This window comes from Mastomys coucha, unplaced genomic scaffold (assembly GCF_008632895.1).
Source record: "Mastomys coucha isolate ucsf_1 unplaced genomic scaffold, UCSF_Mcou_1 pScaffold23, whole genome shotgun sequence".
Classification (NCBI taxonomy): Eukaryota; Metazoa; Chordata; class Mammalia; order Rodentia; family Muridae; genus Mastomys; species Mastomys coucha.
Window position 1 is genome coordinate 17,539,428 of NW_022196906.1, and position 24,273 is coordinate 17,563,700.

The 24,273-nt window shown below is 40.8% G+C and overlaps 1 protein-coding gene across 1 annotated transcript in view; it reads left to right on the top strand.

Moving 5' to 3' along the window:
• Bmper (BMP binding endothelial regulator) overlaps nt 1-24,273 on the top strand; it is a 262,787-nt gene that overhangs the window by 115,030 nt on the left and 123,484 nt on the right. Inside the window, exon 7 of the mRNA XM_031343960.1 lies at nt 23,630-23,729. Within this exon, the coding sequence (XP_031199820.1) occupies nt 23,630-23,729 (100 nt within the window). The remainder of the gene's footprint in view (nt 1-23,629; nt 23,730-24,273) is intronic.

A 24,273-nucleotide genomic window follows, 5' to 3' on the forward strand; every position in this document is an offset into this window, starting at 1 on the left:
GAGAATATTGAATTATACCAGATGCTCTGATACCTTTGTAGAAGGTGAATGTCTAACACTGTTGTGGGAAATCATTTGCATGTGATATACAGTTGCTGTTTGTAAATAAGTATAAACACATTTTGCTCCTCCACCCACACAACACACATTTGCATTGATATGTTACCATGTTGGCATTAATCTATTCAGTGGCACTTTTGCTTGTGTTACAGTGCGAGAAGCTTCTGTGAAGTGTTTTTGCTCAGTCATTGAAGCAGATATTCAAGAATTTAAGATTAAATTAGTATGCTGTACATTTTCTCTTTTGTTAAATTAAACCAAAATAGGAAAAACAAAACAAAACAAACAAAACATGAAAAGAGGTCAACCCTGGTTCCTGTAGCTTTAGCTTTTTTTTTTTTTCTAGAAGTTCAGCTTTATAGAAATAGAGTGGAAATGATAGTTGAAATGAAGTATGAGTCTGTACACTGTTTTGTTCTTCTTCATTTTCAATGGATTTTTATGTTTAAATTAAATTAATATGTGAATATGAGTTTTTGAAAAGCAGAGCTTAAAGACAAATAACAAAAGTAGAAGAATGTCCTCAGCCCATCCTCATCCTCTGTCCTCCTCTGTAAATGGTCCATTCCGTCTTCTGGCATCTCTCCCCCTTCTTCCGTAGCCTTCCCTTGTGTGCTGCTCTTTGCTGATTCATCTGCTTTAGTTATTTCCTGACAACCCCAGTAGCAGTAGAGGCTGGTGTTTTAGCTTCTTTTACTGGCTCTCATATCTTGATATGTCACATTCTGACATGAGTTCTACTAATACCAATCCTGAGTCTTTCAGACTCTGTCAAAGCTTTTATTGTCCACTCATACTCTTATACAGAAGTGGCAGGGGTAGCTAGCTTGTGTTTATGCTGTAAGCATTCTTAGGAAGTAACTTGGACATTTCTAATGTAAGTAGTCAATGGAAGATAGTGTCTCCGAGCAGGAGTCCCTGCCCTCTGAGTTGAATTTGATCATTTCCTAGTTGTAAAATAATCCAGAACCATGGAGAATGCAAAAATAGAGCAACTGGTAAGCAACAGTTTAGAAGTTTCATCTAAATAAACAGGCAAATGAATGTGTGGGCTCCATACAGATTATGTGTATACAATTATGTAATTGTTGTTTATAATAAGCTTTCGAATAATGTCCTCCTCCATCATAACAAACAGGACTCCCTCAAGGCATTTTGGCAAGGAAACTGTAAATCTTAACTTGACCTTTTAATTGGGTGATATAATTTTCATAATAGTGGTCTGAATTGCTTCCTTAGATTTTTAAGTATGTTTTTATATTTGTTTGGAGTCACAGCTGTGGGTGTGGAAGTAGCTGGTTTAGATTTTAAAAGCTGAAATTTACCTAAGCACAGGGTCAAGCACACAGGAGTAAGACTACCTGAGGAGTGAGTCTCACTCCTCAACCCAGCCCTGGCAAATGGTCTCTTGGGGAGTTTGCAGGAAGGTGAAGGGGATGAAGCTGGGAACCCCTCATATCTTTTCCTTACTAAATGGGAATTGGGATGAGACTGAGGCTTAGGGTACTGAGGCAAAAGTGTGATTTTTACTGGACAGTACACACGGTTGGAAGGCATAGGCTCTTCAGTGGGCTATTTCTTCTTTGTGGATCAAATTGATATAAAGGAGTCATTAGAGGGCTATGGAGATTTCCATTTCTCCTTTTTGTCTTTGGTCAAAACCTAAGCAAGCAGCTGACATGGCAATGCTGTTGACTTTAGCATACCCGCTCTGATTCTTTAAGCTTTTCATTAATAACTAACATCTGAAGAAGGCATCCTGTCTAAATTATCCTGGAAAATAGTTATCAGCTTCCAGGGACATTCAGAGTGATTGCAAGAATGCAGAGTGAGCAAACTGAAAATGACCACTGTGTTTATTTATTAAAGTACTTCATTGGTCTTCTCAGCTAGAGTCGATGACAGATGTGCTCTTAGACAAGAAGCACAAACTCTAGAGTGCTCAGCATCTGCTCTTTCTCAGTCTCAAACTTAACTTCATTCCTTACCCCATCCAAGGGCCTCTCTTTTTTTTTTCTAATAAATACCTGAAAATATGAGTGTAAATGGCGAATGTGGATTCCTGACAGTTTTACTGGCTCTGACTGCCCATATCTGGCTGACGCTCTTCGTGGCTGTTGACTGCCTTCACTAACCCCTCTTGCCTGGCAGCCGGTGCGGCACTATGGTTGGGTAAGAGAACTTCCTGGTGTAAGTGAGATGTACACTATTTCCCAGGGACCTTAGAGTTCACTTCCATGACCCAAATGTGCTGCTGCGCTTTGGTTTGTTTGGAATGGTTGTGAGACCCACTTTATGGCAGTAGACCTCAAGAATGTAGAAGTCAAAGCACTTAAATGAGCGATTGTGAAAGTGTGGTTCTTGCATGCCTGGGTGTCCCTAGACCATTCCAGGACATTTGTGGGGTAAAGCTTTCTTTTCACAGTGTTAACACATTATTGTATTGGTCTTTTTCACTGTGTTCAGTGGGCTTGGGTGGTGAATAAGGTGTTAGAATCTTAACATGGATCAGGCAATGGTAATCACATGCACCATTAGGCACCATATATTCACTGCTGTGTTTTCTCAGTAGTAAAAGAGTAAGAAAGAAAAAAGAACTTCCTTGGTGAAGCTGAAAGCTATTAGACGTTGATTACTATTACCCTTAACCATTTACCCTTTGACAGAAAATGTTTCCCAGAAAGATCTGCTGTATTGAAATACAGTAGATTTCTGTAGAAAAAAGTTCATGGTTTAATCTGAATTATAAATGTATCCAATTACAATTTTCATAAAATTCCTTTTTTTTTTACTTGAAAGAATGAATAGAAAACTTAGGATTCTATAGACTTGGGTATTTGTAAGAGATATGTTGTCCCAACTGAAAAATGTTGCTGCATTTTTCTTCAGAGTCAACAAGTGGCAATATTTGTTTTTTAGAGATAAAATTTGAACTTTTACCTGAAAATTAGAATTCCAGAAAAATTTTGTATGCTACTGTTTGACAACCTTTTGATGTGAAAATGCTTTTTGACTACAAGTAATACATTTTCTGAACTAAATGTAATTATTTTGACATTTAATAGTGAAATGCATCAAACTGTGGTCTATTTCTTTATATCAGTGCTTTCCAAATGACCCAGAAAAGGTAGAATGTTCATTTAAAGTATGACAGGAAATAAATTTTGATGTAATAAAAAATAGTTTATTGGTATGGCCTTTCATTTTATATTTTAAATCACTTTTAAGAGTGAAAAATTTTGGTATTGTATTTGAGAAGAATACTCACAATTATAAAGAATGGATATTAAAATTCTCTTCTATTTTCATACTTCATGGCTGTGTAAGATTATACTTTCTTTATAGACCATGCTGCAAACCACAGAGTGTGATGAATTGCAGAACACGTGTCAGTAAGAGACTGTGAAAGATACCAGCCTTATCATTATGTTTTTGGAAAGTACACTTGTTTTGCACTGAATGGATTATTTGTGCTAACATGTGGTGAGTTTTCATTATTTTCAAATGAATGTTCTTAAAATATTTGTGCTTCATCTTCTAATACAGTGCTGCAATAAAAGGACATAACCAATGTCAGAATTTTTTGGGTGCATTCAGCAATTTGTAGTGTGTAAAAATAGCTGGAGATCAAAACAGTTTGAAAACCACTGTTTGGCACATATATGATGACATGGATTAAAGAGTCTAGTTCTAATTTGGCTGTAAATCTCTCTGTGTGTCTCTCTCTGTTTCTCTCCGTCTCTGTCTCTGCCTCTGTCTGACCCTCCTCTCTGGTTTACTCAACCTTTCCATTTCCCTTTGGTTTCCCATGTCTGTTAGAAAGGGCCAGGAGATATGGACATTGAACTTTTGGCAGGGGGCATGCATCATGGGCCCTGCTCTGGATGTGGAAGAGAGCTGCAAAGCTCGCATCTTTGTTTCTTCTGTCTGGCTAACTCCATGTGGTGAGCTGGGCAGCCAGGCTCAGGAGGTAGCAATTAACTTCAATGATTAGGCTGGTTCTTACCTAAACTACTGGGGAGGCCTTTCAGGTTTCTTGGAGTTCATCAGAAAGATGAGGCCTTTCTTAGTGGCTTGGAGTTCATCACTAAGGATTTTATTATGGTAATAAACTATCAAACAGATAGTAAAATGTCAATTATGTAAAGTCGTGAAAAGTGCCTGCTGGGATCCAACACCATCAATACCATTCTGTATTACATCCTGGGATATAGTGGTGATGGAGAGGCCTTGCCTTGACTTAATTATTTGTGTATGTAGAGCCAAATTAAAAGGTCATAAGTAACATAACATAGATGAGCTGTTTCAAACCGTTCACATTAAAAAGAAAGTAATTTGGATTTGAGTGTCAATGGGCACAGAGACAAGGGTATGAAATCCATGTTGATGTTTTCCCTTCGTCTTTAAACGTAGCACAACACAGGAGGTGTGGCCTGTTCCCATCCATGGTGGTGTCCTTGTGGGACCCCACACCCCATCACCTGGTTGCACTGTTCCTTCAGCTCCTTTGACCCGCACAGCCCAGTTTCAAGCTCACTGTGGCCTGGAGGTAGCCCACACACTTGGAAGGGCTCAGAATTAGAAGCCATCCCCCAACCTTAGCTTCTGCCCTCCCACCCACTAAGAACTCTACAAGGGAGCTTCCTATTTACAAAGTGTCAGTTTTACAGGCCTCCCAGAGGCAGGTATTCAAGACAAAGTCGCTAGACTGAAAAGCAGAAGGTGAAATATCTTTGCATATCCTAACAAACGCCCCTTTAAAGGCATGGAAACCACACATCCCACAAAAGCTGCCCTGGGGAATTTGTGCACAGTGCTGTGGGTGTGGGAGGTACAGTTTTCATACTACAGTATTTATAAATGTTCGAAAAATGTTGGGCCTAGGTTGGGCAACCTGGTTTGCACAGTTGCGAAAGACTGTATTGAAGCTTAAGAATGTTTTTCTCTGATAGTAATTACACAGAAATTCTGAAAATAATCAAAATAATCCTAAATAAAACAGAAAGAATCAGTCTCCTGAGGTAACTTTGAATTGACTTTGCCCTTTAGACAAGCAAACTATCAGTAAAACTGAATACCACGGAGTCATTTTTGGAACATGTATATTAATTTTCATCAGATTTAAGGAACATGCCATATAATGTAATATGATATGATATAATATAATATTTGTACCTGAGAAGAAAAAGCAAAGGACAGCAGAGATTTCTCAATTAGTTGGTTGCTCAGTATTAAGACTTTATTTATTTGTTTTCTTTTGAAACTGTGTAGCCCTAGAGACCAGGCTGTCCTGAGACTCACAGTGGTTCTATCTGAGCTGCCCGAATCCTGGAATTACAAACATAAACCCCTTTATAAGGACTTTATAGGCAAAATTCTCACCATGTATCCCTCAAATAGGAAAGACACTGTAGGTATGTTAGACATATTCAATTCTTTTGACATTATCATCTACATAGTTCATGATCAAGAACTATATAGTTGAGGCTAAAAATATACAAACCCTCATGATATTTTATATCAGTTTATGATCAGTCATAGCTACCTGTGAGTGAATATGGCCAATGGACCTCAGATCAGATGCTGTAAATCTATGGACTGATTTACAAAATTAAGTTGAAATTGGTCAGAGTTTATCTGAATATGGTCAGATTCATCCTATAGTTCTCTGAATTGTCAACCTAGCTGCATTAATGAATCACAAGAGTCCTGTATTAAAAGCACACATTTCACTTTTTAAAGCCTAGCCCTTTCAATTGTTTTGTATCTGAGAACCCTCTTCACCTGTTATGTTATATGCCAGGGATTATTCATGTCAGCTGGATTCATATTGTAGATAGAAAGAGCTCCTGGTATCTTTGAAAGAATGAGGAAGACATTGGCATATATTGGTAAGGAACTGTCGTTGTCCTCCATCTCTGGCTAAGCCCTTTAGGTGAAAATATGGAGAGCCATGCTGCGGAAAGGACTAGAAGGGCTAGAAGGGTCTCCATTGTCTGTTCATCCTACCTTCTCAGACAAGTGGGGGCTGCTGCACCTCTCAGTGCTGGTTTTTACTGTAAAGTATATTTTAAAGGGAAAGTTAATACAGTGGCCTACTATGTCCTTGATGCTGCCTCACACAGCTCTAAAGAACACCAGCCTATTTGTGGCATGTCAGCATGTGTTACTTTCTATAGTGAGACGAAATGATTGTCCCCACCCCCAAAACAAGACCTTCCTTAGAAAAACAAACACTTGTAAGTTTATTTTAGAAAACCTGTGCAAAACTTACATAAATATATTGTGACAGCGGCTGTCATACTGCATATATCAGGAAAGAGCTTTGAAATCTTATGCAAATGCATGGGTGATGTATACACTACTGTACACCCTAAAGACTGCCCTATGTGTTCTTTGTGCCAAGGAAAACATGAGCATTCTCCAACTTGTTTGGAGAAAAAGTCACTGCAGCCCTGTACCTTTCTTAGCCCTTCTCTCTCTGCCAGTGGAACACGGTTTAACACACTAAACCCAAAGATACCAATGGAACAAGGAGGCCAAGAGTTCATTTCTCAAGAACATTTGTGCTTATAAATTTCATAACAGCTGTATGAAGAGAGCAGTATCGTTTAGATATAAAATAAACAAGTCTCATGTTAAAACGGATCTCCTAAGTAAACCCAGCAACTAACACTACTGTTAGTGGTCAGACCACAGCTAGTTCTGATTGTTTGAAATATTTTTGAACTAAAGAAGGGCCAATAGAATTTACCAACATATGGGCGATGGATACTAGCTGTTTTCCTCTGAGATAGCCTCCATCTGCATCTAAGAGAAGCTTCTTGGATGATGGGTGAGTGCCTCTCATATAGGCATAAGGATGAGTATTTATACAGGAGCTGATAATGCATCAGCTTAGTGAGGCTCTCTTGTGGTGTCTATGACCCCTCCAGCCATGGGCTCTTGGCTAGGTTTTCAGTACCAGGAATGGTGTCCCAACACTCTTCTTATTGTTTAAATAGTATATTGCTTTTTTATCTAGGTAACTCTCTGATGTAAACTGTTCATGAACTCTGGGTGGAACTCCAAGGCAAAAGTTTCCATCTCACCCCTAAATGTTGACAAGGTAGAAGGTATCATGAGCTTTATGTGAGGGCATCAGTGTGTAATGGCTTTTGTGTTTGTGTGTGTGTGTGTGTGTGTGTGTGTGTGTGTATTCGTGTGTGTGTATGTGTGTGTGTATATGTGTTTCTGGGTTAATAGCTGTTTCTGGTGTTCTATAACAGAGTCTAATCTACAGACATTCTGGTTGGAGTTACTTGTACTATACGCTTCTCTTTCTCAGATTCCCAGGTAGCCCATGTCTCTGAAATCCTAAGTGGAATAATGTCTACTATGAAAATCACTCTGTCAGTAACAGAAATGCCATGGTGGGGACACTCTTACTGTGTCAGTAAGAAAATGACATTGTGGGGAAATGTAGGCAATCACAGGAGGACCCCATTCAAAACTCAGTACTTTGTAGACTCTATAGCATTTCATTTAAACAAAAAACAAATAGACAAACAAACAAATAAAAAACAAAACCCAGAAACCTAAAACTGCAAATGGAAGCAGTGCGTGTGTCAGCATTTTTCATAGAAACTTTAAAATACTCACAAATGCTCCTTACCTTTAAGAATCACAGTTATATATGTAGCCCAGTGTTGTGGATTAGAAAAGGGTAAAAATTTTGTATAAAGGTCATTTCACTAATCCAATGGCTAGGGGTAAAGTATGTGCATGGAAATTCTCTAAAATCCCAAAATAGTTCTGTTATGAAATTTGTACAAGAAAGACAAGTTGTGGATATGGAAGTCATATTTCAAATGACAGATAGAGGAAGAGAATAAAATGCTCCCAGAGAAGGTATGACTAGAAAATATCTGTGAAATCCTGTTTGCCTATAACAAGAACAGACTCATGTCTCAGATTTAGGAGAAACCTGGACAAAATTTCCAGGTTCTAAGTTAAGGAAAACTCGAAGCTGAGATGGCTTAAAGGAAGGAGCTCATCAGGCTGAGAACTTGCTTCTTCAGACCCGAGATGCCTTCCTACTTGGAAGCTCCTCCAAGCCTTAGTTTATTCACTTAAAAATTGCAAGAAATAGTATAATCCCATAACTAGAGCATATATAAAGCACGGGGAGTGTTACAGATGCTAACTCAAGGCTTGCTGTGCATAATGGCTAAGTGTTGGCTGTTACAAGTGTTTGAGGTCAAAATGGCTAAGGGTCATGAAACTACACATTGAGTTGCTCCCTTCCATCTGTGTTCCGAACTTAGCAACAAATAGCAGCTGCTGATGACCATTTTCTTACAGGTATGGCTTCTCAAAAAGTTATTCCTTTCCTTCTTTGTTTTGGTGTTGGTGTGTTTTATGAGACAGGGTTTCTCTGTGTTGTCCTGGCTGTTCTGGAACTTACTTTGTTGACCAGGTTGGCCTCAAGCTCTGTGCTCCATCTGCCTCTGCCTCCTAAGTTCAGGGATTAAAGGTGCATGCCAACAGTGAGTGGCTAGTTTCAAAACTTCTTAGTGAGCAGTCATTCGACTAAAATCTTAGTAAAGCTGTTTGTACATAAAGTGCATTTAAAATATTTTATTTTTTTTGTAAATTTAATACAATGTATTTGATCATATTTACACCGTCTCTGTCAGGTTAGCTTGGTTAGCAGTGTGGTAGCTCTTTCTGTCCAGCTGCCTGCCTGTGTTCAGGGCATTTCTCCCAGCATGCACTCCTATAGTACTGACTTGAGAGGAACTTTAGTCAAATTCTGAAAGATTTGCCTCAGGTTTACTGATCACTGAAGGATGATAGTTCATTTAGGTATGTTAGACGTCTGATTAGTGGTCAAAGATGGCCTCTTACCCCTCTTCTAGTACCTTCCTATGAGTTACAGAGAAAATCTGTGGATTTCCTTTCAGCACTAGGGTAATATGGATAAACCCCAGAATGTCTATTTTGTGAGTTACAGACTTTTAAAAAGTATAGAATTGTCACTGATACTGTGTCATTTTCTAAAGGAAGGTGGTCATTGTCTTTCTCAGGTAAACTTTTCCACCGTTTCACTTAATAAAGCTAAAAGTTTAACTTGTCTGTGCCCAGGCTTCTAACCTTTCTAGGAGAGAACTTTGGAGATGGTCAAGCAACCTATGTGCTCTGGACAGGCTGTTCACTCTGACACCAAACCCAGACAGGCAAATGTCCACAAGCTGTGGCCTCACTGAGATGGCTACTTACTTGGATGTCACCATTCTAACTAAGGGTGACATGAAGCATTTGGACTGAGAAGAATCACTTCCCAATAGTACTCTAAGTTGGTGACCAAGTCATAGTCACATAGCCTGTGGGGGACATTTGAAACTGAAATCCTAACATTGACTTCATATTATCCTAGGAAGAACTCAACCTTTATAACACACTGTTTCTTCAGTGGCCTATGCCTTGTAGCTATGAACTACTCTATATTGACTCATGATGAACACCGATATTGGTCTCACTGTAGGATGATGGCCAGTTTTCCTAGTACATTCAAGCCATGGTAAAGGACCTATGGTTTTCATGCACTAGGCGCTTCTAGTTTCTACATTTTGTTTCTTTTACTGCCATTTTTCTCCAGGCCATTTCCCTGTCACAGCTCTAACTTTTGCACACTTCCACTGTCTCCCAAATGCCTCACGAGACAAAGCAGTATGAGGTCTAAGGGGAAGTGGCACGGGCCAATATAATTTTGCTTTTGATTCATGCTATTTCATTATAGGGACCCTATATCTGCAGGGTTTGCATTGCAAGAGTCTTAGTGACACTATTTCTGGGAGATGCTCTTCTCAGCATTCTTTCTACTGTAGCATTCATACCAGCATCCGTGGACCTTGGCTAAGGATGTTGAGGATGACAGATGTGCTATACAGATGATTTCTTCAGACATCAAGCTCAGTGACCTGTTTTTATTTCATCTTAATTTAGAGTAGGTTTTCCCTCACCTGCCCCTCCCTTCACTGGACCTGCCCAGACCTGTCAGAGTACAAGCTTTGGATCATGTTGGGACCTGCCACATCTGTTTTCTACAGACTGTGCACTTCTTTTCCTTTTCATTATATTTGGCCTCAATTAGGATCACCCTGAACACCTGACAAGAAAGGACTGCAGCCTGATTGTCTCTAAAACACAAATTCAAAATTAGTAGACAAGACCAATATTCAGAGTATCACTAGTTTGAATTAATGATGCAAGAAATAGCTAGTCTCTCTGGACAGTTGGAATCCAGGTGTTATAAGATCATTATTCCAGAAAAAATACATGGGTACAATTGGATCTTTCCATGACATCAGAATTTGTTGAATTAAAAGCAATTTCACAAGGGGCAGTGGTTTTAAGGGCATTATTTTGCAGTATATAATACAATATCACATATATGTAATCTATCATCTATCTATCTATCTATCTATCTATCTATCTATCTATCTATCTATCTATCTATATTTTGGTAATCTAGCCAAAGTGAATGAAAGGGTACTTTTTGTTTTTTCTAATCTTAACTATTAATATTAATTTTCATATCACATAGTCCACAGAAAATTTATTTATCTATGGATGTATGTGAGTCACAGAGTGGATACAAATGAAAGGAATACAGAGCTAAAGGAGCTTCAGAAGAGGGCAGGCAGAGATGCAGAGTGAGTGTGTGTATTGATAAAATAATGAACCCAAACAGCTCCAGAGAAACTATCTTGTTCAGACTGCAGGGGAGTCAGAGTGGAGAGAAGGAATGTCCTCAGCTGCAGAGACTGATCCAGAGCCAGGGAGGCAGATACATGTCCAGAAGGGGGTGAGCAGGGACTCAGACAGACAGACAGACATCATGGAGGCCACTTGAAAGCTCAGGGGCAGTCAGTTCTCTGTTTGTGCTTCACTCACACAGTAGTTATCAGATAGATGGCCAGTCAGTGCAGGACTGTTGCTATGGCAGTGTTAGCTGTCTATCACTTTGTGGGGTCCCAGTGATGAACTCCATCCTTTCCCTGGACTGTCCTGTCCAGTGAGTTCTTAGGCCTGGATTCCCTAATAAACATTTAATTGTCTTTCAGGAATTAATTTGAAGTTGAGATGAAATCTTATTTTTTAGTGGTGTCAGCCAGAATACTGCACCTAGGAAACCTTCAAAGACTTCTAAATATAATTTATCAAAATATTGTGTGTGTGCACGCGTGTGTGTGCATGTGCATATACACATATGTGTGTGTGTGTGTGTGTGTGTGTGTGTGTTCATTCGGGATAGTTCACCCACTAGACACATTTTAGTTAAGGGTAATTTATTGCAGCACAAGCAGTATTTTTATAACATTAAGAAACTTCACTAGAGCACAAGTATCTTTGAGTTATTTTTAGCCTTTATTGACAACTCAGTGAGTAGACATTTAACCAAACCTGAAATACTTCTGTTGTAACTGTGGTCTCACTGTGTGGCTGTGTGGCTAGCCACTCTGGAAGACAGAAGAAAGAGTGTCCTCTGTCCTGGAATTCTCAACCCTGTTTGGGACAAACTGTGTCCACATGAATAACTGCATGATATATTCAGCAATGATTAACTAGTTTAGATGGTCAAAATTCAGGTTAAAGGCTTTAGGGAATCAATTCACCAGTGGTAAATGGTGTGTGTTTCAGCTATCTGGTATTTTTAGACCCTTCTGACCCATCAGAGGTACACATAGCACATTCCTTTTGGCACATGGGCAGTCTTGTTATGTGCAGAGAGGGAAACTTGGAGAAGTTGTAAGGCATGCTCATGCTGCGCAATGGAGTTATTTCCTTCCTTTTAGGGATGGCTGTAGTTCATAGGAGGTGTGACATCTGAATGTTTGTTCTCTTCATCTCTCTTGAAGCAGGCCAGACTGTGAGGAGAGCATTTGATGTGTCAGCGGTGGGTTTGTGACAGCTTTGACTACTTATATGATGAAGAAAGACTGAACTTTGATATAAAAAAATGGAAAATAGGGAAAGAGGATTATAGTCTTCCATTTGTTCTCTCTCTTTCTCTCTTTTTTTTCTCTCTCTTTCTCCAGGTGGTAGTTAAAACATCTACCAGGGTAGTCTGAATGGTCTATTCAGTGGCTTTGATTGTTTATGTATTGATGGAGAGAGAGAGAGAGAGAGAGAGAGAGAGAGAGAGAGAGAGAGAGAGAGAGAGAGAGAGAGAGAGAGAGACATGCTTTCAGGCATAGAAGACAGATTATCAGTCCTGCCCATGTGCCCAGTGCCATCTTCCTTGGGACCGAGCACTTACGTTTTAGCTGACCCTGGCTACCTGCTTCTGTGGAACGAACAAGCCAGGGCTAAACAAGATGTATGAGTCTCCTCAACTTTCCTGGTTTGAAATATTGTCTGACCTTGGTCCCATGGGGTAGTCTTACCTTTCCACAGAGAGGGAGACCAAACATGAGTATCCACAATCACTTGGACTTTCCTCAAGTGACACACTAGACATATTCATAATTTCTGTGTCTTCAAGAACAGAAAGCTTAAACTTTGGGTAGAGGAGGAATTTCTGAATTTTCCTCTTTAAAGCAAAAAGATCATACACAAGCAAAAAACAGAATCCCTAAACTGTTGCCATTCAGCTACTTGACAAGGAAAGTTCTAAGATCAGAGTGTGAAGGGGAAGAAGAGATATATATTATATTTACAATGTTGGAGCAGTATTACTGGAAATCAGATTGGTTGGCTTTGCTGACTTTGTAGTTAACCTGATGCCTATTTTAGGGAAGTGTTCTGTCTCTGTGTCTCTCCACATTTAAAATCCAATACCATCTGCATTGTGTCTGGGGTGCTCACTTCTGTAGCTGTTGATAGATGGAGTCTAGTTGTAATATCAGCAGGCACAGGCCCCACAGCACATGCTGTGTGATCCCTTCACTGAGACCAGAACAGACAATTGACTGTACTTTTTCCAACAGTCTTGGAGTATGATGAACAAACTCTTTAGGAGGCACATGAGAACATTGATGTTGCTTCAGAACTTGTTGACATGGTCAGAGGGTGACAGACACAAACTTACAGCGTAGTGAAAGCCTCGACTTGAGTTAGTTGCTAGCCAGCAGGATTAGCTGCAATGGTATTGCCTCAAAAGCCATGATTGTCAAGAAGGCAACAAGGACATCCTTCCTCCTTTGGAAAAGTCATTCTTGATGATGTCTGTGTAAAAGTGGCCTGCTTGGAATGGTAGGGACAGAGGAGTAATGTGAGGAATAAGTCAGATGCTTTGCTTCAGTTCAACCTCCTAGCAGGAAGATGTACAACTATAGAAGAGGACCTGGATTTATTCAGGTCACAAACCATACAATAGGATTGACACTGTAAGTCTTGGCTAGTGCTTCTCCTGTTAAACACTGGAAAATGGAATTTCTTCAGTGATGAGGAAACTTAAAAGAGAAGCTTTAGAGTGATTTAATGACATTAGTCCTGAAATGCCTCATCTGGGCCTACACAGAGAAATTCAATACCATTTCTCTAGAAATAACTGTGGTAGGTATTTTTTAACACCAAGATGCCCATGTCTCAGCCCTATTACAATGAATATGCCCATGAAATGGTGAGAGGGGTTGTGTGGATGTCCTAAGTTAAGAATCTGCCTGGGAGGATTGGCCTGGATTGCCTGGGTTTGCCTCTATGTTAGTTATTTTCCTGTTTCTGTCATGAGCATATTGACAAAATCCAATTAATGGGGAATAGGTTTATTTGGGTTCACAGTTTGAGTGTACAGCCCATAACTGCAAGAAAGTCCAGATGGCAGGAGCTTGAAGTAACTGGTGACAGTCAGGAGTTCTGAAAGCGATGAAGGCTGGTATCATCCCAGAACCCCTAGCCCATGGAATGGTGCTATCCACATTTAGGGTGAGTCCCACATTAACTATACTGATCTGGAAAAACTCTTACATTCATGCCCATTTTTTTTTATGACTATTATGAATCTCACAAATTTTACAATGGAGATTGACCATCTTAGCTTCTCACAAAGATCCATAATGAAGGAAGGCAGGGTCAGTGTTGGAATGGGATGATGGATAGAGGACCAGCAGTGACAGATTTAAAGATGATACACTAATGACTTTGAGTATGATTGAAGGGGCCATGAGCCAAGGAAATGGGGTGACCTCTAGAAGCTGGCAAAGACAAAGAAAACTTTCTCCCCTAGAGCCCTAATAACTGATGCAACCTCCATGCTAGCCCTGTGAACTTGATTCCAGCCTTTTACCTTCAAAGTTGTAAGCTAACACATATGTGCTGTTTTAAGTCATGGCGTTTGTGTAGTAATTTGTTAGAGAAGCAATAGAACGCTAAAACAATAATAAAACAGTGTGTGTATAAGACGTAGAGGTACTCATGTGAGAGAGAGAGAGAGAGAGAATGTAATTCAGGATGGTTCTATATGCAGAGCGGTGGCAATTGCTCTTTGAATCTCAGTGAGCACAAAAGCAGCTTTGATGAGTGTCTGTCTAGCAGACCTCCCTCAGGACTTACTATGGCTGAAGGTTTTTATGTGACAAGTGGGTATCTTGGTTGAGTTTCACTGACATGCTCTTGACTATCTGTGTGTAAAATCAAAGTTGGATTTTATTTTATCATTTGTTAAGGGAAACTCACATGCAGGCATGATGCTAAGGCCAAAGCTTCCAGGCCTGAAGAAAAGGTAGGAAGAAAGCCTGCTTGGCCTCAGCACAGATTCCTTGGTGAGACACAGCTCTACGAAGGTGTTCGCTCTTCTCCACACCTCCCATTTCTTCTGACATCTTCCTTCTCAAGTGTGAAAGTAACTTGGACCTTGTTCTTCTCTCAGAGCGTGCCGCTCTACCTGGCAAATGCTCCGGCCTCTAGAACACACATCCTAAGCCAATGTTAGAGGCTATGATGTATACTGACATATGTAAGTGCTTATTAGTAATGCATCATGCATGAACTAGTGCCTCGTGCTGCAGCTTCTTGTGAGTTACTGATGGTCCTGGATGAGAGGATATACTGATCTAGCTCTGCTGTTCTCATCAAGGCATGATTCTGAGCCCCCAGGAAGTACACAGTGATGCCTGGAGTCACTTTAAATTGTCACAGGCAAGGGTGCTTCAGAGTGCCAGCTACAACAGAAGACACCTCCACTGCAAGGAGTTACCTCACCTCAAATATCAGTAGGCCAAAGTTTTAGATGCTGTTGTACACTGGTATTATATCACACTGGTATTATATCACAGTGGCAACCGCTCACATATCCTGTGGCGCTGTGCATATATTCTTATTCCATGTAAGGGTGTTTCATTCAGTAGTGGGGTTTTTATATGATAGTTGCCCTTGAGATTTTATCAGTCATGTAGCAAGCCATCTTAAGTCAAAATCACTCTATCAGGGTTGTACAATGATAGGATTGCTCAGTGATGCCCCAGTGGTACATTTCTTGGATTGTACCAATCTCATTAAGTGGTCTATGACTGTATGTGTGTGTTTTCTGGGGACAGTGAGTGTGCTGGCTGGTAAGTTTCATCTGAGAACTGCTTGACTGCCACATCTGAAAGTTCACCAGAAACATGAGCTGTGTCACCCAAGATCTGGTTGAGAGGCCTGAGTCATCGTGGTTACTACAGTTATTCTCTTAACTGTAAAGAACTTTTAGTAAATGTAAAGTTGTTAGGATAGTAATAAAAAGGGTCAAAAGCATATTCTAAGGTATTATGAAGGTAGCTTTTAAAGGTTGAAGAATAACGTAAAGGTAGAATTTTTAAATCTTAAAGGGTTCAAGGAGAATGATGGGAGCAGCAGTTCCCACCTGCATCGATAGAGTGCTGGCAGATTAGACAGGGGCTGCTGGAGATACAGTTAGTTTTACTTTCATGAGTATTGGTGAAAAGCCGTGGCTCACATGCTGGCGTGGGAGCGAGTCGATTCCTCTACCCGTGGAGGTAGTATGATTGGGTGAAGTACTTAGGGCAGGATGAGATAGGCAGGGTAGCCTATCCCTTCAACAACTGCCCCACCAGCATGCCCAGGCCGAAACACAGCACGAGGCAGAACTGTCACGTGTACTGGGAACCTAGACTATGACTGTGGAGTTGGGAGGAAAACAGCAACCTAGAGTCTGGGACATCAAGGTAGCTTTAATAAAGCAGAAGTATCTAGGTGTCGCAGCACCATTTTGAAAGTGAACCCTTCAGTTTTCTTTTCAAAGGAGTGGCAAGGGTGGTTCTGACCCACATCCTAGACTAGAAGCTCCTGTTGCAAGGATGAGCCATTACAGGCCTTTATAAAGGGGCATGGCACATCCTCATGCATAGATCCAAAGCAAAGGCTTTGATGGAAAGGAAGAGGGAGATACAGGCATTAATGGTTTGCACAGTAGGCATGGATGGTGAACACTATCAGTCTCCTCCAAAAGGAGGAAGATAGAATCCCCAAATTTCCTATTTGTATACTAGTCACACCTTGGTTCAGATGTAAAAGAGCAAAGTAGGAAGAGGGCCAAAATTAATGGCAAAAAAAACCCTAGAACTAAATAAAGTATGTACATGATTTGGACTTTTATTCAAGTTAACAAAATGTAGGTTAAACATCTTATCTAAGTCATTTCTAACAGACGCAAAGTTATGACCAGGGATATATAAGAAATGGCTCAAGGGAGAAGAATCCCTGGCCATTTAGTTCATTGCACTATATATCCTCCAGCTGAGAAACTGATTTGCAGCTTTTAGGATCCCATGGAAACAACTCAATTTGGATGTTTGAATAGAACTCAAATTTCATCTTTGTGTCATGGCTTGTCGGGGGGGGCAAGTTTCCCCAAGTTCATTAAGTTCAATTGATCAGTTTTTACTGCATAGTAATAGCAGCCATCCTGCATGACTTTGTTTAGGGTGATAACAGTACCAGTCATGGTGCCTTGCACAACCTGGGCTTGTCAGCACTACCTATTGTGTGTGTGTGTGTGTGTGTCTTTCCTATACTCCCTATTTCTGCTCCCTTAGCCCAGAAGTTCAACAGTCTACACTGATTTCTGCACCTTCTTTGACTGGTATGTTTGTTTTTTTTCCTCTTCTGGGAAATGCATACAACAGACCAAACATCAAGGTCTTTATCTTGGAATGTGTCATGCTTTGAATGTTTTCTGAAATTAGGTTCTAGAACAATGAGATGCATGGTTAGGAAAATCCATTTCTTTCTGTGCAGTGTTTTGATCCAGTTTATAACTCAGGACCATTGCTTTGCCCACCAATTGGCTTTGAGCCACTGGCTGTGATGATGTAAATATTGGGGACCACATATAAACATTTGTCACTCAAGAACATTTTCTTACTGATCTTCATGTGCTCTCTTTCTTCTTCCCACCATCTCAGCATCAACTCTATTCCTTTAAAAGAACTAGATATAGGGAAAAAAATCTCTCCAGAAACTGGTAGGGTGTGGCTGATTCATTGGAACTACTTATCAACCAATCTACAATCTACCACACACTGGAAAGTGTTTTGAAAACTGTGCTTCCAGGCTCTAAATTGCGATCATGGAAGCAATGCCATCTCAGTCACATGCTACAGGATAGGTTCCAGCTCTCCAGTTCTCTGTGGATCCTTGGGGGTTGCAAAAGCATCCCATGTGCACACAGCTGTGGTTTTATCATCTTGCATTCATTATCCCATTCAGGAAGGTGGATTTTTAGTATGCAGTAAAAGTGCTGCTTCAGGGTAAAGCTTGACAGAAAGCAATTGTATTCTTGACTCCATCAGCTAACCCAAGTATGAAAAGCATAGACAATAGACCTGAGGTAGGTTTCAGGTTCTTGTTTAAAAGCACTGCTGTCAGAGAAGTACTTGGTTATGGAGTTATCATAAATGACTTTGCTGTTGTCAAGGAAAGACGAAGGGTAAGAGTCAGAATGCAGAGAGACTCCTGTCACTCTTGACTAGAGTACGACACCAGACTTTCAGTAGCTCAGAAAGAATTGTCTCAGTAGCTCTCGATGCTGAATACTGGTCTTGGCTATGTCAGCATCCACAGGCATTTAGTTAGTAGCTGATATGTGCAGTCAAAATGAGAATATACAAACCCCAGGAGGTTTGAAAGTAAGTGGACATAGACCACCCAAGCTCTGGCAGTTCATTCATTAGCACGTCAGAGTCAAACAATTTCTCGGAGAAGACAGCTGGAATCTGAAGCTCATTGTGTGGGAAAGCTCTTCTTCTCATTGAACAACTTTTTCATAGGATTTTCCTCAAAATTTCACTCTTCTGTAGGACATCAGGTACACAGATCTGGTATCTGCCCCCAAGGAAGTCTTTCATTTATGCAAAACTATACAACCTTGTGAGAGGAAGCTTCCATATTTGCATCAAAAATTATGTGTGCTCAATGAGAGAAGAATGAATGATAAAACAGAAAATATAGGAAAGGGAGAGATTCCTGAGGATGGAGGGTTCCAGAGACCTCGGCCAGAAGAGGCTTGGTTTTTTTTTTTTTTGTTGTTGTTGTTGTTAGCTAAGACAGGGTTTTAATAAGAATTGATAGTAGGAGTTGGGAGAATGATGTTTTCATCAGGAAGATGAAAGACATGGCATGTGTTTGTGGATAACAAAGAATTAAGATACACTGAAACCCTACATTTATGCTGAAATTGAGTGAAGAAACTGTTAAAAGATTTTAAGGTACCTTTGCAAGGTAGGATCATGCTGGAATAAAGTTCTAATACATCTCAGTATTCTCAATGATGCAGTGATATTTATTAACTGCTCTTCTTAATTTAGTGCTAGTTTCTTGGGTAGATTTTCCCAAGGTCACCATGTACTCAAACTCTTTCTAAACTCTTTCCCACTCGCCAGCCACTCTTAGGGAAGTGAATGGATCTGGAAAATATCATCCTGAGTGAGGTAATCCAATCACAAAAGAACACACATGCTATACACTCACTGATAAGTGGATATTAGCCCAGAAGCTCAGAATATCCAAAATTCAATCCACAAACTACAAGAAACTCAAGAAAAAGGAAGACCAAAGTGTGGATACTTCAATCCTTCTTAGAAGGGGGAACAAAATACCCATGGAAGGAGTTGCAGAGACAAAATATGGAGCAGAGACTGAAGGAAGGACCATCCAGTGACTGCCTTACCCGGGAATCCTTCCTATATTCAATCACCATATTCAATCACCAATCCACTCTTGTGGATGCCAGCAAGTGCTGGCTGACAGGAGCCTGAGAGGCTCTGCCAGTGCACAACTAATACAGAAGTAGAGACTCACAGCCATCCATTGGACTGAGCACAGGGTCTCCAAGGAAGGAGTTAGAGAAAGGACCCAAGGAGCTGAAAGGTTTGCAGCCACTTAGGACGAACAACAATATGAACCAACTAGTACCCCCAGAGCTCCCAGGGACTAAACCACCAACCAAAGAGTACACATGGTGGGACTTATGGCTCCAGCTGCATATGTAGCAGATGATGGCCTAGTCGGTCATCAGTGGGAAGAGAGGCCCTTGGTCCTGTGAAGGTTCTATGTCCCAGTGTAGGGGAATGCCAGGGCCAGGAAGCAGGAGAGGGTGGGTTGGTGAGCAGAGGGAGTCAGGAGCGAACAGGTGGGTTTTTTGTTTGTTTGTTTGTTTTGTTTTGTTTTCAGAGGGGAAACTGGGAAAGGAGATATCATTTGAAATGTAAATAAAAAAATATCTAATACAAAAAAGAAAATAAAAAAGTGAATGATGGGAGATTATGGGAAGAGTTTTTGATAATCAGGCCTACAGATGTTTTATATTATTTTCATTGATTAAAAATTAGCCATGTGACCATGCCTATCTACATATATGAGCATATATATGGTAGCCTTAAACAAGTGTGTGCTAAAGCAATGGAATGTTGAGTAGCTACTGGAGAGGAGTCCTTTATGTATGGATCTATCTAGAATGGATGAATGGGTGAGAGTCAAAGTCAAGGAAACCAAATTGAACCAAACCTTGGGCAGAGGGAGAGAGTCCAAATTGGAGGTCTCCATCAGTTCCTTTCCCTTGGGCCTTAGGAAAACTAGCAGAAGAAGGGGAGGAAGAGTTGTAGGAGATAGAGGGGCTGAGGACACCAGGAGAACATTCCCCATAGAATCAAATTAACAGGGCTCCTAGGGGCTCACAGAGACTGAAGCAGCAATCATGGAGCTTGCATGGGTTTGAGCTAGGTCCTCTAAGTATGTTATTGTTAGCTTGGTGTTTTTTGAGACACTGTAACTGTAGGAGTAGGGGCTGTATATCTCTGACTCTTTTTTTCTGCTTTTAGAACCCTTTTTCTCTTACTAGGTTGCCTCACCCAGTCCTGAAATGAGGGTTTATGTCTTCTATCTTGTTCTGCTGTGGTCAGTTGATATCCCGGGGAGGCCTGCTGTTTTCTGACAGGAAACAGAGAAGTATCTGGGTGGGGGGAGAGGGAACGTGTGTGTGTGTGTGTGTGTGTGTGTGTGTGTGTGTGTGTGTGTGTGTTGGTGGGGGGCACTGAGTGTAGAGGAGTGAGGGGAAACTGATGTATGTATGTATTAGAAACAAACAAACAAAACAAATAACATACTCATGAAGATCTGATAGAGCCTGAGGTAACCAGTTACCATAGCCTATGTTTGGTTTCAGAAATGTTTGCTTGTCCTGTTTTAACCCAGTTAGTGTATTGCTTAGCTACAGGTTGTGCTTCTACCAGGATCTCCTCTGAGCTGAAACTGTAGAGGCAGGTTGTGAGCTGCGACTGTGTTTCTAGCAAGGCTGGCACTTTCTTTGGAAGCATTAACTGGACCCAGCCTGGGGATTTGGGCTGTGCCACGGGACTGCAACCCAAACAAAATAAAACCTGACTAAGCCAGCAAACCCAGACTGGAGTTCAAGTTACTTTAACAGACTCTAGGGAAACACAAAGTGCAGTTGTATTAGCTATGCAAAATTTGCTCTTTGACCTTTTAGCAAGGAAAGTTACCGGTGCACACATAATTTTCTGCCAGCATTGCAAAGTGTTGGAAACGTTAACTTTTAGCAATTATGCAATAGTTAAAAACTTTCAGTTTTAAAATATACTTTAAAAATAGATGCTGATCCAACAAGAACAGGGGATATCCATGCAAAGACTGTGCTGTCTGCGTACCTAAGAGGGGCCTGCACACAGACAGCCTTGTGCGGCCAGAGATTTAGAGTTTAAGAAATTGCTCACAGATGAATTTCTTAGAAATCAAAAGTGAGGGTCAGCACTGTCCTATCCTCCCTCTGGAGGCAACCTCTGTGTCTTATGCATAAGCTGGGGCCATGTCAGGGGCTTGCTCAGACTCATGTTACCCACCTCTGAGGTCTGATGACAGATCTCTAAGTTCAGGTTTATGCAGAGTTGAGAGAGAATTCTCAGAACAAGCCACAGCTCTTGTGGAGATTTTTAATGATTCGTGGTCTGGAAATAATATAAAAACAGGAGTGTATTTTGTGGTAATTTTGAATGTTTTGTATTGGTTTAGGGAACAATCCAACATTAAAGGGGCTCAAAATAACAAATCTTTAAGAAGATTTAACATGACTTCTCTTATTATTTTTCTCCACCAGTCAATCAATCAATCAAACAAACAAACAAACAGCAATAATAAAAATCACTGGACCAATTAGGGAACACAGAAACAATGGACAGGGCACGACAGGGTGAGGAAAAGCGAAGCCAATAATGCCCTCTGCTCATGCAGATAGGTCTAGGGAGGAAATGCTGACAACCTGGTCCTTTGAGGCCTAAGTTTCTCTTTTGTCAAGGCCTCTTGAGATATGAGTGCTCTATCTGAGGCAATGGGGAGCTCTAAGTACCTTAGTTAGTTTTCTGCTCAAAACCAAGAGAGAACCTAGTCTTAGGGATTAGAGGAAGCTCTGGGTAAGTGAAGTCCTGGGAGAATATTCAGGTCAGGGCCTTGCCAAGGACTTCAGATCCTCAGAGCCATAGAGGAGTGGCAAAGTACTAACCCTACCCCCACTCGGGGTTGGCATGTGGTTGAGGCTCATTAGGAAATAGCAAAGCCTTCCCTTCTGGTTTGTGTGAGGGTATTGATAGTGCATGCAGAAAATGTCTATTATGGCTTTTTGTTCTGGAATATTTATGATCTGAAGATTGTTCCTCTATAAAGACTGTTCCTACTGAGAATAGTCAAACCTGTCTGCTTGACCCCGCTATACACCACAAGCCTGCCTCCTTGCTTCTGTATAATAACCTTAACTCCCCGTTTGGCTACATGCAGTAACCCACTTTTTTTCTACTCAACTATATATAATAAACACATCGTTCTTCTAGAATCTAGACAACCTGGTTCCTGCTTTTCTGTGTCAGGAAATTCATCTATCTACCTTTTCTTCATTTCTTTATTACCCCTGTCAGATCTATGTTAGAGGCCAAGCAAGAACTTGACACCTGTTGATCTATTTACCAAATTTACTTAACTTATGAAAAATAAAGTTCATTTGTATTGTGTTAGGATAGTCTTAATGCCTGTCTTTTGGGTTTGTAGATCTGGACTAACTGGGAAGCATTTTATTTTTTCATGTTCCAGCTTTCTGAACATTCAGTTATAACTCACTGAGACAACATGATCCAGAGTGATGGGAGGAGTCTATATCTCTGCCTTCTAGAAGGAACATAGAAACTGATAGACAGAGAAATGGGGAGGGCTGTGGGTCAAGAGGATGAGAGAGAATGTCAGCGATAAGGAGGGGTTCTTGGTGTTCAAAGGACAAAATGCACAAAATATCCAAAGTCTTCAAAACTTCTACTGTAGGCCTTAGAGGCTCTACTAGTTCTTCCAGTGGCAGCTATTACAACCTTATAACAGTTAGCAGAACCAGATTTTGTGAGTGTTCATCAAGTACTGAAACTATCCTGCACACTGGCTTCTGGAATATCCACCTTTAGCAGGTGGGCTGCCTCCTCTGGTCGAACTCTCTTTGGGCCATCCTCCAACATCTGAAAGCGGAGGCTGAGGATGAACGCTTATTGTAGGTGGATGTCTGTAGAAAGATGGGACCAGGGATATATATATTTTTTAAAAATCCCATTAATTAAGACCCCTTTGTTTAGTTAGGGGATGGCTGACAAGAGGTAGTAACCATCAGAATGGTCCCCACATCCTGGAGCCACATGCATTGGTGGCACCTGTTTTTGTTGTTGTCTTTGTTTTATACTTTTTTACTTTAAACTGAAGTTTCATGTCCTAGGAAAATGGAGATGGTTGGGTTCCCCTAAACGTATGCCAAAGCAAGTCTTGAAAAAAGGAAATGATGAAGAAAAGTGTGTGGGGTCTTAGAAAGGATGCTGCCCGCAACCATATGGGTCATCTTTTCATAGCTACGATCTGTAAGGCCTATGGGAAAGATGAAAGAGATGCTTGGGTTGGGGGTGGAATCCCAGGCTTACATTCACACTAAACACTCAGTACAGGGATCAAATCCTAAAGGAAGGTCTTGTGTTTGTTCTAAACATCTTAGTTGTATCACCTATGTGCACTGACTTTTCTAAATATGCTTTTTTTCTCTCTCTTTTCTTAGGGAGGCAGGACACAGTGCGTGAGAGAAGTCTGTCCCATTCTCTCTTGTCCCCAGCACCTTAGTCACACACCCTCAGGACAGTGCTGCCCCAAATGTTTGGGTGAGTGACAGTTTTCAGGTTGAAGAACAATGTGATTTCTTCTTGAAGCTTCTGATGACTGTATGATGTGTACGTTGAGTCGTGGCCTGGTGGCTTTCTAACTGTGAGCATAAGGCGTGGGCTCTAACTTGAGGTCTGCTCAAAAGCTGCTCTTTCGTTGTTGGCTTCCATCGTTGGCTTCTGGAGCACGACGTGCAGCTACAACCTGGCTAGTGTCTGGTGGGTTGAGAATGGTGCTGAAGAAAGAGTCTAGCTGAACACCTGACTGTTAGGAGCATGTAGTGAAGGCAATTTGAAGTAAATGTATGGAAGACTGTAGGCTAGAGTTTCCTGAGAGCCGAAAGCACCTGAAAGAATAGGATGCCAGGAAGTGAGAAGCTTGGAATGAAAAGCAGTTGATGATGATAGGAAGGGAGTATCTGTTATCACATTGAGCCTTTACCACAGACCAGGTATTGCACATAATTTATATGGTTCTTATCACTGAATCTTCCCTAGAAGCTGCAAAACATAGCTGCTGAAACCAGAACTCTCACAGTTACTA